This window comes from Clarias gariepinus, chromosome 27 (assembly GCF_024256425.1).
Source record: "Clarias gariepinus isolate MV-2021 ecotype Netherlands chromosome 27, CGAR_prim_01v2, whole genome shotgun sequence".
In the NCBI taxonomy this organism is placed as follows: Eukaryota; Metazoa; Chordata; class Actinopteri; order Siluriformes; family Clariidae; genus Clarias; species Clarias gariepinus.
In genome coordinates, this window is record NC_071126.1 from 17,927,241 (window position 1) to 17,939,955 (window position 12,715).

The following is a 12,715-nucleotide window of genomic DNA, read 5'->3' on the forward strand; positions in this document are numbered from 1 at the left end:
ATGCCTTCCTCTTTCACTCATTCTTTCTTCTCTCCTTCTACCCATCAATCTTTGTGTTCTTTTTTCACCCTTTGTAGTCCTTCTTTCCTTCAAACAAGTTAGTTTCCTGTTTTCTTCCTTATTTTCTTACTGATTTACATCCTTTTTTCATTTACAGCCTTTCCTTCTTTAAAAAATATTCTTGTTGCTTTGTTTTTTTCCCTTCGAGTCTTTCCTTCCTTATTTATGTTCTTTCACTCTTTTTACTGTGTGCATCATCAGGTACCTTCTTTCTCCTCTTACTGTTTCATTCAGATCTTATTCTTCTTGTACTCCTTCGCATCCATTCATTGCTTTCTTTTTTCGTTAATATTTTTTTGTTGATTTATTTCCTTTTTCTTTCTTCCTTTCATTTGTTTCTACTTTTGTTCTCTCCTTCATTTTTCTTCAAATCTTTCACTCATTTTACAAGATCTTCTCTTTCTTCTTTTATTGTTGTATTCATGTTTTCTCCACTTTTGATCATTTCCTTCATTCTATCCTCTTTCATACTTTCTTTTTCATGAATTCCTTCACCCTTCACTTGTTCTTAACTATAACCTTTTTTTTGTTCGCTTTTATTCGGTACGTTCATCCTTCATTATTTCCTCCATTACATTCACTCATCTTCCTTCTACATAAGGCATATTTGTACCTTATTTTTTCCATCTTTATGTTTATTACCTACAACACCTCTCTTTCTTATTTGGTCCCTTTCCTTCTTATGTGCTCTCCCACCCGACAATCTTCCTTTATTCTTATTCCATCTTCCCTCCTTCTCTGCATCATTTTTTTTCTCTTTTCATTTTCATTCATTCCATGCTTCTTTCCCTTTATTTTTTTTTATCAATTCCTTTCCTTTCCACTCTCGTTTCCTCTCTTTTTATAAATTTTTTTCCTTTGTTTCTTCCTTATCTCGCTTACTTCTTTGCCAGTCATGCGACTACTTCCTGTGAAAGTGGGCGGGTCTTGGCCAATATCCTGTTTTGTGCTTTTGAGAATAATTTTACTGATTTTACTGAAATTGTGAGACTCCTTTGAAGTTTGCAATATGAATTATTTCAAAGGCTTAAAAGATTTTACTTTTTTTTTTTTTTATCACAATCTTTCGTTTGTGACGCCGCTGTAACCCACCTGATGGTGATCTCGAAGATCTGGCTGAGTTTGCTCTGGAGCATCGTAGCCTGTGAAGAGAGAGAGAGAGAAGCACGTGAGACTGGAGCAGACTGAAACACCACACTGTACTCAGTTTGACCCTCAGAGATCCTCACTCTCGCTCCACAGTGTGCGGCGATCTCCTCGAACGGAGCCTTCTGGAACTTCTCCACCACCTGCCTCCTCCGCTCGCGCTCCTGCTCCTCCATCCCTACGCTGTCCACTGCGCGACACACACACACACACACTCAGACATAATAACCTGCTACGCCATCGTGACTCTTTCATTACTCTTTAGCCATTTTACCATGTACACATACTATGCAGTTGACTTTATCCAAAAGTATTGGCACCCTTCTACGCCCATCATCAACACAGCGACCACTCCTTTACTTCCTTTCTTCATGGTTTTTTTTTTCCCCTTTAATTCATTTCTTCACTTTTTCATTCCTTTAGTCCATTCACTCACTGATTTATTTCCTTTTTTTGCATTTCATCCCTTCTTCCTTCATTTAATTTCTTCTTTCTTAGCTTTCAGATTTATACACCTTTCACCTCTATATCATCATCATTTTTCATTTCTTTCATTTTTTTTCTTCTTCTTATTTCCTCCTCCTTTCTTATACCTTTATGTTCCCTCTTTCACTCCTACCTTCAAGTCTTTCTTTCCTCTGGTGACTAACACACAGAGAGTAACCCGAGCTCAGGTTTGAACTGAGGACACAAAGACAGATTTGACAGGCCTTCTTTTGTCCACTCCTCCCTTGCTTACATTCTCTTTTCCTTTTTTTTCCCGTTCTTTTTTGTCGATTCACTTCTTTACCTGTCTCCTTCATTCACTTTGTTTCATTTCATTTTTTCAATGTGGATGTTCATCTATCCAGACGTATACCTCTGGACACCTTCCATCATTTTTTTCCTTTCTTATATCTCTTCCTTCCTCCGTTATTGCCTTGGAGTCATTCTATCCAATTGTTGTTGTTTTTTTAAACAAATTCGTTTCTTTGGTGCCTTTCTATTTTTACATATAAGAGTAAAAGTCAATGGTTGGTGAGTTGCAGTGTCACTCAAACGACCACTCGAGCTAAAAGTGGGCGGGACTTGGCCATGTTTAGTGCTGAAATGTTAATGGAGTGAGTGAATGTAAGGAGAGAGACTTCAGACAGCGCTCATTGACTCGACTCGACTCACATTTCCGTCCTCCCTGTTGTGTTTTTTCTTTCTCCCCCCCCCCCCTTTTTAAAAGCCTTTCTCTTTTAGTTGAGAAACATTACGGATCACGGGCTACTTTTTAACCGTTCAGTGGGAGCCTTGGGTTTAAATTGACGTCTATTGTCACCCAGACACAGACTCGTGTCGAATCCTCGCATCTTTTAACTTATTTCCGTTAAAAACAATACTGTACATAAAACTGAACTGACTACACTGAGTGTTGGAGGGATTTTGCTTCTTCGGAGAGGAAACTAAAGCATGTGTGAAGTCCATCTATACTAAGAGACTCACCTATGGCGTTCTTAAGTGCTTCGAATGTGATTTCCTCCGCTGGTGTTCTCTGTGGATGCAGAATCGAAACATGGTGATGTTTAGAAAGCGTCTCGAGCATTTCTCATATTTCTTACAGATTTCAAAGTATTAAAAGGATTAGGAAAGGACTTAATAAACATTGAAATGCTGTGTAACTTGTAATAGTGTTTCGTACAAAGCTCAACCCTCCAGTCCAGTAGGTGGCGGTATTGCACCAACCAAATAAACCCAAAGGAAGAAAACGCGATGACGATCTTGTAAAAACTCGGGTACTTTGAGGAAGACGGAAGAAGTTTTTTATATTTTTGGAAGAAGCTGAGATATACGTATTTTAAAGGAATTTGTTAATCATTTAAATATTTTTTTAAACAGTGTGAATTGACTCTGAATCGATAAACTGAACCACTGATTCAATTGAGCCAATAAATCAGCCAACCAAAAAAAAACATTTTTAATTAATTAGCTTAAGCATTTTATAGACGTGTGTGTGTGTGTGTGTGTGTGTGTGTTTCCGACCTCCTCTTTCTCTGGACTGTTCCTGGACTCGACCTCCACCTGGAGAGAGATCGTCTCCCCGATGCTCTTCCTCTTCGACAGCCGATCATCATCTGAAAGAAAAGAAAAAAGCCTTGAGTTCTTTTACAACAGTAAAGTGTGTGTAACTCACATCAGCTTACTCGGTGTAAAAGCGCCATGTGTGTGTGTGTGTGTACTGTACCTGTGAACTGAGGTATGTACGGTGTGGCGAGTCTCTCGGTGTTGTAACCGCTTCCTCCCAGCACCTCGGCGATCTTGGCCTGCAGGAACAGAGCTTCTCCTGCCGGCTTCTCCAGCGTCTCAGGGACCCTGACGCATCCACACACACACACACACACACACACACACACACAATAATGTGAGGACGAGTGACTCACCGGCTCTGGCTCTGTAATGGATAAGTCACGATGATGCAACACACACACACTCACTCAAATACCCGAAGTTTTTAAATCATAAATGGAGTCTACAATTTTCCTTAAATAAAGAGTGTTTACTCTTCATATTGTTTTCTTTTTCACTCCAGATATTTCTCTCTCTCGTTCCCTCCTCTATGCTGGACATTTCTTTTTCTTTCTCAATTCAATTCTTTAATTTTTTTTTACATCATTTTTGTTCTTGCTTTTATTTAGCCTTTGACAGACAGACAGGTAGACAAGGAGACAGGCAGGAGGACAGGAGGCCAGACAGGTAGTAAGACAGGCGGGCAAGCAGGGAGACAGACAGAAGGACAGACAGGTAGGTAGGAAGACAAACACGAAGACAGACAGGCAGACATACACACAGGAAGACAGACAGGAAGTCAGATGGACAGACCTGTCTACCTGCCCCTTTGTCTTCCTGTGCACAGAAGGACAGGACGACAGAAACTCACTTTGGACGCTCGATGAAGACATCTTCTGGCAAAAGAAACGGCGATTCCTTCTGTCTCATCTCAATGACCTGCAGCACACACACACACACACACACACACATAACTAAGATGCATGTGATTAAGGAAGCTGCACTGTGTTCACAAAGCACATAAGCCTGTGCAATATCTCTCATCCTGAGCACATTGTGTGTGTGTGTGTGTGTGTGTGTGTGTGTGTGTGTGTGTGTGTGTGTGTGTGTGTGTGTGCGTGTGTGTGTGTGTGTGTAGGAGGTGATGCTGGACCTCGTGGACGTGCTGGCAGAAGGCAGGCAGGGTGGTGAGCTGGCAGATCAGGTTGAGGTACGCAGCGGTGAGAGCGTGAACCGCACAACGGTTAAACACTGGCAACGACTCCTCACTGACTAAAGCCAAGTCCTGCACACACACACACACACACACACAGAATAAAAAACAACAAGAGAATTACATCACTGCCATAAAACAAGCTACAAGTGCTACCTGCGTCGCTGTGACACAGGTGAATTTCAGCTCGCAACATCTGCACGCTTTTCTCTTGGACATTAAAATCTTTTGAATTTGAAAAGATTGCTATGGATCCAGTGATGTCATAACTACTGTGAAACATTTTTTAAGTCAAAACTGTTCAGTTCACCTGACGGTGTTAATGTTATGGCTGATCGGAATATATTATCATTATTATTTTTAGTAGTACAGTGAAACGTCGGATTACAAGACAAGCAAAATTTTGACTTGAAAAACGAGCAAGTCTTGGTTTACGAGGACCGAGTATCATGTATCACGCATGCGTTTCTTGTTTTGATGTCGAGCGTGTGTGTGTAAAACATTTTATTTTGAGTTTGTGTGCGTTGTCTCACAGAAACTCTGCTCTGTCACGATTCTTTTCAAAGGTAAAGTTTAGATTCATTTGTTTGCTTGTTTTACTTTACAGCAGTGATTCCGTTAGTATGCGCTCACACGAGTGTCATTAGCGATGTTTCTTGCTAATTTTTCAGACAAAACAGTCTTTCCGTTAATGTGTGCTTATGTGAAATTCAAATAAGAAAGGAGAAAGGTTTACTGTGTAAGAAAGTCTCATTAAAAGGTTTAAAATCCATTTTCTTCCTCAGCCTCACTTATGTGTGCGAGCGCGTAATTTGACACAAACCGCATTACCACTGTACATTACATAATATTATATTGTTTCTTCATCAGGCCTTGTTCACACAGGCAATAAAAATGAGCGTTTTTCTGGCGCTCATAGCATCCAATGAGCGTGGATGAAGCGCTGAGGGTTTTCTACACATAGGAATCAATGAGTGTTCACACGGGCTTTGATTTTAGCGTTTGTTTAGCTGCAAGATCATATGGCGACAAAAAAACGTTGCATGCAGTTTTTTCTTGCTGTTCAAATCCCAACGAACGCAAGGAAAACGCTTCTAGTGCGTTTTCTTCGCGTTCATTTTGTGCTTCGGAGGACCGGATATATCCCATGATCCTACATGCTATACATAGGAAAATGCGGGGGAAAAAGCAAAATTAAGTGACAGTCTCTCTTCGCAGCTAACACCAAATCGCATGTTGGTTGATCGGCGTGCAGCAGACAATCAAAAGTAGAAACTGACATCCGACAGTAATTGAAAAACTTGCGCGGAAATTTCCGCATTTCTTCATAAACCACAAAAAAACTTCCTTTAATCCGACGTTGTTCAGCCAGAGGGGGAACCCAGTAGCGGCGGCAATTTTTTCTTACCCTACGTCGCCGTATCACGAGAATTTTTTAAACAAGAAGATTAATGTCTAATATAGCAAAATGCTCCATATTAAAAGGAAGCACCTAAAATAAAATGACTAGGGCCTTTCATATCCAGTTCCCGACACACTGCCCCCACAGGTTAACACACAAACTACAATTTGGGCTGCAGGCTGGCGTTAGACAGAGACAAACGAACGCCAGTGTAGAAGTTAGTAATCGAGCGCCACTACAAAACGCAACATAAATGTCTAGGACGTTCAGAGCACGTTCGTTTATGTACAAATTTAACACCCTTGTGAACAAGGCCTTATTGTCAGGATTTGTAGAGATGAAACGTTGCGTCCCACTGTCCTGCCGTCCCACCTGCAGGGCCAGAGCGAGGCGGATGAGATCGACCACCACCTCCTCGTTAGCTAGCTCGATGCTGATCAGAGCGAGGAGAGAGTAGAGCATCTCGAAGTGCGGCTGCACGCTGCTCTGCTCCTTACACGACAGGTAGATGTGTCTGTACAGCTGCTGGGCATGCTGCAACACACACACACACACACACACACACACACACACACGGGAAAAGATATCATGACTGAAATGCAAAAAACATTAAGATAGAAACAGCGAGGTGATGAGGTTGAGATTGAGGTCGTACTTTCTTCATGAAGAGGTTGTCCTGACGGGAACACTTCTCCATCTTGAGTTTAAGCACGGATATATCAGGGATGATGCTGCAGGAGGACAGAAGGTTTGTTTAGTTAATCGTTGTGGTGTCGGTCCGGCGTGTTTGAAGCTGCGTTCGTGCGCACGAACCTGACGCTGGAGAACTTGGGGAGGTTTTCGTGGCGATCGATGAGGCTGACGAGGATTTCCAGGACGAGCAGGCGGATGTGCGCGTCCTCCAGCAGCGCGAAGGACAGGAGCGGGTCGAGAAACGAGCTGGGAAGAGCCGTCAGCATGTTCGTGCTCTGGAAGCCGCACGTCACCTGCGTGACAAAGGGACGGTTAACGGCGCACGTTCAAGTACCGCTATCTTTACTTACAGGCGTTTAGGGATCGTACCTGTCTCAGAGACTTCAGCAGCATGACCTGAATCATCCTGTCACCCTCAGACCTGAAAAAAAAAAATAATAATAAAAATAAAATAAAAAACACAGCCGGGTCAGTTTTAGGGCTCCTACGATGTAATGAATAAAGTCACCAATAATGTTTTATACACTTCAGATGGGCATTTCAGAGGCTGCAGTACCCACCCAGAGCCTGTAGGTGGCAGTGTAAGGTGCATTCCAGGAATGGGGATCTTGCCCATGATGAAGAGCATCACTTCAGAGCGCTGGTACGTAGGCAGAGTGCTGGCAAAGGAACCTGAGAACACAGACAGACAGAACAAAACAATATTAGATAAAATGCAGTAATACAGTAAATTAATGATGTAATAATGACATACACTCCGGTCTTGATAGAAAATGTCTGTCCTGTAAATCTGTCTTAATTGTGAGTAATTCTAATTTTGAAAAATCCTCAACAAAACAGAGTTTACAGTCCCATACAATGGAAACTGACAGCTCTGAGACAAAATGGCGTCCGGGATTCACCCCCCGCGATTTAAAGGCACAGAGACAACATGGTGAGAGTAACTTCCTTAGGCACAGTTACGTTTTTTGGCAGCGTTGAGAACAGGGACAGAGATTTTGTCGAATGGATCGGTATGCTTTACATTGTATATTCGTGTCAATGTATAAGACTCACTTTGTTAAACTTAAGAACAAATCCGACTTACAAACGCGCTCTCATAACGGAACTCGTTCATAAGTCGGGAACTATCTGTAATACAAAAGTATGTGCAATTTTTTTGTCTGTATAAAGCAAAATAAATTATAAACTACAGGCTCAGAAAATCTTGAAAGCAAATAAATAATGTATAAAATCTGGGGAAAATGACAGATTGGAACAGAATTAGCTCTACAGCAGCAGCTGAGGCACCCATCTGAGCAGGAGTAGACTTCCTGAATCACTTTACAGACACATGATTTTTTTGGTCGGGTTTTATGTCATAACGGTTCACGTTCATAATCACAAATATCTTTTGTCTGAATCTATTGCGGACGTGTCTGTCCTCTGAAACGGCTCATTGATGCGTCTTCGCTCTCTCCGTCTGAACTAAAATACATTAAATTCAAGCATTTTAAGCCATAACATGCTTGGGGGGAGGTCTTGCTCTGGACGGACTATTAGCAGTTGGTCGGCTGTATTTGTGCTAAAATGCTGCTATAAAATCCCCACGCTGTCGGTGCTGACGAAGATGGCTGTACTTCTAACTTGTATCTCCGATCCACAGAAATTCCTCCCTCTAGTGGACAAGCTTCACATCTGAGGTTTTGGAAAATGCGTTTCTAAATAACGGCACTGTGATTTAACCGAATATCATCTCGATTATGACTGGTCTAAAAATAAATACTCAGGTCAGCGAGCAGCCCACGCATCTGCAGAGGCAAAAACCACATCAATTCTGATCTGCCTGTTCTCATTCAAGTCACATGACCAAGTATCGGATATGTATCGAATCTAGGCAACGCTCTTCCACGTTAATTAACTCAGAACGTTCTTCTTTTACCCTTTCACAAAGTCTAAGCACTTACGTCACCATATCCTTTCAGTGTACATAAAAAAAAATATTGACGCATGATGAAAGTGAAAGGGCTCATCTGCTGTTTTATTTTATGTTTACTTTTTAAAAATAGGAAACTCCATGTTTTTTATTAAGGGATAAGGAATGCTCCGAGACCTACCGATGGTTTTTATGACGACTTCTTGGAGCTGCCTCTCCTCGTGCTCGTTGACGGTTTTGTTGCCCGCGCTGGTGGCATCGTAAAACCCGCTGAGCTCGTAGTCCACGCTGAGTTTCAGATGCCTGAGGAGAGTGTTGAACACCTCCAGCACAGTGGGGCCTGAAACACACACCATTCAGACAGGATTCACAGAGTTTTTTGATTCATTATGAATCTTAAGGTCATTTTTACACTCAAAACACACTAACACTATTTTTTGGGAGTGATTTGCATATTGAAACATTATCGGGTTGTCCATTTTATAATGCAAAAACACCTTATATTTAAAAGTAAAAAAAGTTTTTTTTTTATAACAACTCCGCCTTCTGTCACACATACCTGGTTTTCTTTGCACGTTTCTACTTCTCGTACCAAATCCTAAAGCCCATCTACAGGGTGGAACATATGATCACTAAGACTTCAGTGGGACAGATCCACTTTCATCTCCAATCCATTGGAAGGAGAAATGTCTCCCTCTAGTGGGCACGCCGTCAGAGTTTCACATCAGGCGTTTCAGAGAAGGCATTTCTACATAAGGTCAACCTTACTAATGATGACCTGAATAATAAGCGAGGAGTTTGTGTGCTGTTCTTAAAACAGGGGAAAGTGTATAACTGCCGTTTTATCCAAATATCATCTTACAGGGTTAAAGGGTTTATAGAAAAGTTTCCACTTTTTTTTTTTTTTTTTTTTTTTGCTACAAGGTCACAAACAGTCATGAGCGGGTAATCTGTGACATAATGCAATATGTAATCCGTATTTGATAGTTCATATATGAGGGCTGGACTTTTTTTCTTTTTGTGCAGAATACCCGAAAACAATGACATGAGAGCTTAAAAAAAAAAAAAAACTTAATTTTTTTTGTCTATATAATCCGGACATTTTATTTAAAATGTTTGCGCCATTCAGATGTTTTCCTAAGGCTAAGAGTCTCGTCGCCGTACTGTGCTTAAAGTCTTCTGTGAATGTCAATCGCTTTTAAACTTCATTCACCAGAAATTTTATCACATGTCTGTGTTTGACCCGAACGTTCCTCGTATTTTCTTATTTCTTAAGCGCTACTGTGTGAAAAGATTTATTCAGACAAATTGAATATCATTCTCACTCAACATGACGCTCACCTACAGACCCGCTGGCTGCTATAGCGGCTGCTTCCAGGAGAACCTCCACGATCCCGGCGCGCACCGTAGCCGAGGTCTTACTGTTAGCGTCCAGGTGACCCAGGAGCTGCTGGATAACCAGGTGAGAGTGCTGAGACTAAAAAAAAAAAATACACCACACACACAGAGAGAGAGCATACAGTTAGTAAGGTATTTATTAAGAGACCTTTTTTTGTCTTTGTTCGTCTGCAAACAAACTACAATTCCTAAAGTCTTACTGGTTTGAAATCTCTGAGTTCTGAGAATTTAAGAGCAACAAAAACACAAAAGACGGAATCCGTAATGGTCCTTAAAACAAGAAAATTAAATGTTTAAAAGCATGAATTTACTCAAAAAAAAAAAAGAAAAAAAAAAGTGATTTATTCACGACATTCGGTCGTCCATAGCAACCGGCTCAACTCCATCTTTTTCATCAGCTTACAAATCATCCCGATTTCTTAGCGAGACTGACATTTTAAAACGGCAAACAGAACAATGACAGAAGTGCTGTACATGCTGACGAAAATATCAGGCTGACATGATGTGTGTCACAAACACGCTCTTCATTTTGGTTCGACTACAATGCTGTAATACTGTGAAATATTTTTAATACAATGTGACAGAGATCCTATCATGAATTAATACTATCCTAATACTGATTCAGTACTGAAAAAATAAAAGCAGCGTCTGATGTCACTCTACACGTTTCATCTAAACGTTTTGCTTCTTTCTGACATGAAAGAAAAAAAGAAAAAGAAAAAAAAAGCATGTAGATTCCAGAGCTTTCTTTAAAAGCAGCTGCATTCCCACAGGGCCGAGTGTAATAACTCGAGAGAGTGAAAAGCAGCGCCTCAGCAGTTTCATGAACTGGTTTCAACAAGAAAACTAGCTCATTCCTGCAAACTGTGACATCAGGGGAAAACTTTTTTCTTCCTTTTTTTTTAAGAATAAAGACTCTCATCCTACCGCTGACGCCAACATCAGACACGACGACACGCAAGTTATAAGATATGTTCTCTCAAACATCATATTCATCACATTTACTGCATTTAACAGTGACACGAAAACATAATAAAAATTTTAAATAACATCTGATTTAGAAAAATAAAATAAAAATCCAAAAACTAATCCATAAAGTTAATTTAATTAAAAAGACGTTATTTAAACTAATAGAAGATAAAAGAAAAATAAATAAAAATCAAGTTTCAAAATATGAGATCTGTCAATTGTTTTTTTTTCCTGCAAACCTCTTTGATGTATTTTTGATCCAATCAGGAATCAGAATAGTGAAAACAAGATTAACGTGTACTTTTAGACGAGGATCATCTATGTAAGCAGGAAGTTAAAGGGCACCCATTATGCAAAATTCACTTTGTAGTCATTTTCAGATATTAAGCCTTTCTTCACATTCGTATTGGCCTAAACAAGCCAATTAAATTTCCCCCCTAATGCGAGCTGTAAAAAAGTATTTTCTCCTTTTTTTTTTTTGCACATTTGTCAGATTCAGACCAAACTAATTTATAACGCTACATGAAAATAACCCGAGCACATACAGGAAGTAGTTGTAAAATTATGATTTTACCTATTATGGGAAAAAAGCTGGTTTTGGAGTGACCTAGTCGAAGTCCGGACTTAAATCCTTTTGAGATGCTGCGGCATGACCTTAAACAAGCTGTTCACACTAGAATACCCCCCTTAAAACAATTCTGTTAAGAAGAGTGATATTTAAATGATAATTGATACTGTCAAGCTTTTGTACGGATGGTTCCATCTACACGCCACCAGGTACATCGGGCAGCAGATACACACCCTCTTATGTGGCAGTTATTAACAGGGTCGGGTTGCCAGCTCAACGATTGTATCGGAGCACTCGGCGGGTACAACAGTGGCAACTTGTGGTGAGCCGGCAGCGTCGGGGCTCGAACCGGGAACCTCCTGTCCAACGCCTTAACCAACGAGCCACCCCTGCCCTGTCAGGGTTTCGTATTTCTTCATAAAAAAATTAATGCTGCGAGTCATAAATGCACTGCTGTCTTCAATTCTTCATCAGAAGTGAATCATTCTCGTAGTTCTGCTTTCAGTGTTGACAGTGTGGGCAGAAGCCCTTGGATAAAAGTCCTCTGTGTTTAATCTGAAGTTCAGTCTTCTGCTCTTTTCACTGTAACGAGCACTGTAGATCGTTAAACCTTTTTTCTGACGATGTTCCAATACTTCTGGCCCTCGGGAATCCCAGAAAACTGTAAGATGAATTTTTCAGCTGATGGTCGAGTTTTAAGCCTTTTCTCAGTCGATTAAGGATTGAGGATGTTTCAGTTTCAGACAATGCCGATATCCAAACACTTTGGTTTATGCTCTTTGGTTGATGTTTCAGCACAACTACACCTCAGACCACAAAATAAATAAATGAATAAATAAATCACTGCACGCTGCTTTTCTGTCGTGCAGATCTCAAGTGGGGCATCTATTTTTGCTCGCACCGCAGTTACAAACGAACTAACGTAAACACATTCACACCTGCACAGCAGTGACCGGGGAGACAGAAGCCTTGAACGGAAACTAAGAGAGTTTATCAGGCCCTAGCTGAAAGAACACGAGTGTAACAAAGACCGCAACAAATACAGTAGCTCTGTATCACACTCATGGAGTGACGCAATTCTTACCTCAGAACCTTCCGTGTATTAAAAAAAAACAAAAAAAACATTTGAACATTTTCCTGAAATGATCTTAAGACCTCACAGCCTAAAGACAGATTTTTCTTTTTTATCCTGTTAAAATAAAACCACCTTTTCACCTGAATAGAGTACATGACGATCTTGAAGCAGCGCACTGCGAAGGTTTTTCCTTCCCACAGAGAGTGATTATCCAGATGCCTGGAGGAGAGAAAAAGAGAGAGAGA

General features: G+C 40.7%; 1 protein-coding gene across 5 annotated transcripts in view; it reads right to left on the reverse strand.

Annotated features, from left to right (window-relative positions):
* Nucleotides 1–12,715, reverse strand: part of efr3bb (EFR3 homolog Bb (S. cerevisiae)) — a 43,028-nt gene that overhangs the window by 3,908 nt on the left and 26,405 nt on the right. For all 5 annotated transcript variants that reach the window (XM_053488794.1, XM_053488795.1, XM_053488793.1 and 2 more), the window contains 15 exons: nt 12,611–12,689; nt 9,802–9,937; nt 8,642–8,800; nt 7,106–7,217; nt 6,915–6,966; nt 6,666–6,838; nt 6,508–6,583; nt 6,225–6,386; nt 4,391–4,522; nt 4,109–4,176; nt 3,416–3,543; nt 3,214–3,305; nt 2,677–2,725; nt 1,290–1,396; nt 1,153–1,202 (listed from right to left, as the gene is read on the reverse strand). In XM_053488794.1, coding sequence (XP_053344769.1) covers nt 1,153–1,202; nt 1,290–1,396; nt 2,677–2,725; nt 3,214–3,305; nt 3,416–3,543; nt 4,109–4,176; nt 4,391–4,522; nt 6,225–6,386; nt 6,508–6,583; nt 6,666–6,838; nt 6,915–6,966; nt 7,106–7,217; nt 8,642–8,800; nt 9,802–9,937; nt 12,611–12,689 — 1,575 coding nt within the window. The remainder of the gene's footprint in view (nt 1–1,152; nt 1,203–1,289; nt 1,397–2,676; nt 2,726–3,213; nt 3,306–3,415; nt 3,544–4,108; nt 4,177–4,390; nt 4,523–6,224; nt 6,387–6,507; nt 6,584–6,665; nt 6,839–6,914; nt 6,967–7,105; nt 7,218–8,641; nt 8,801–9,801; nt 9,938–12,610; nt 12,690–12,715) is intronic.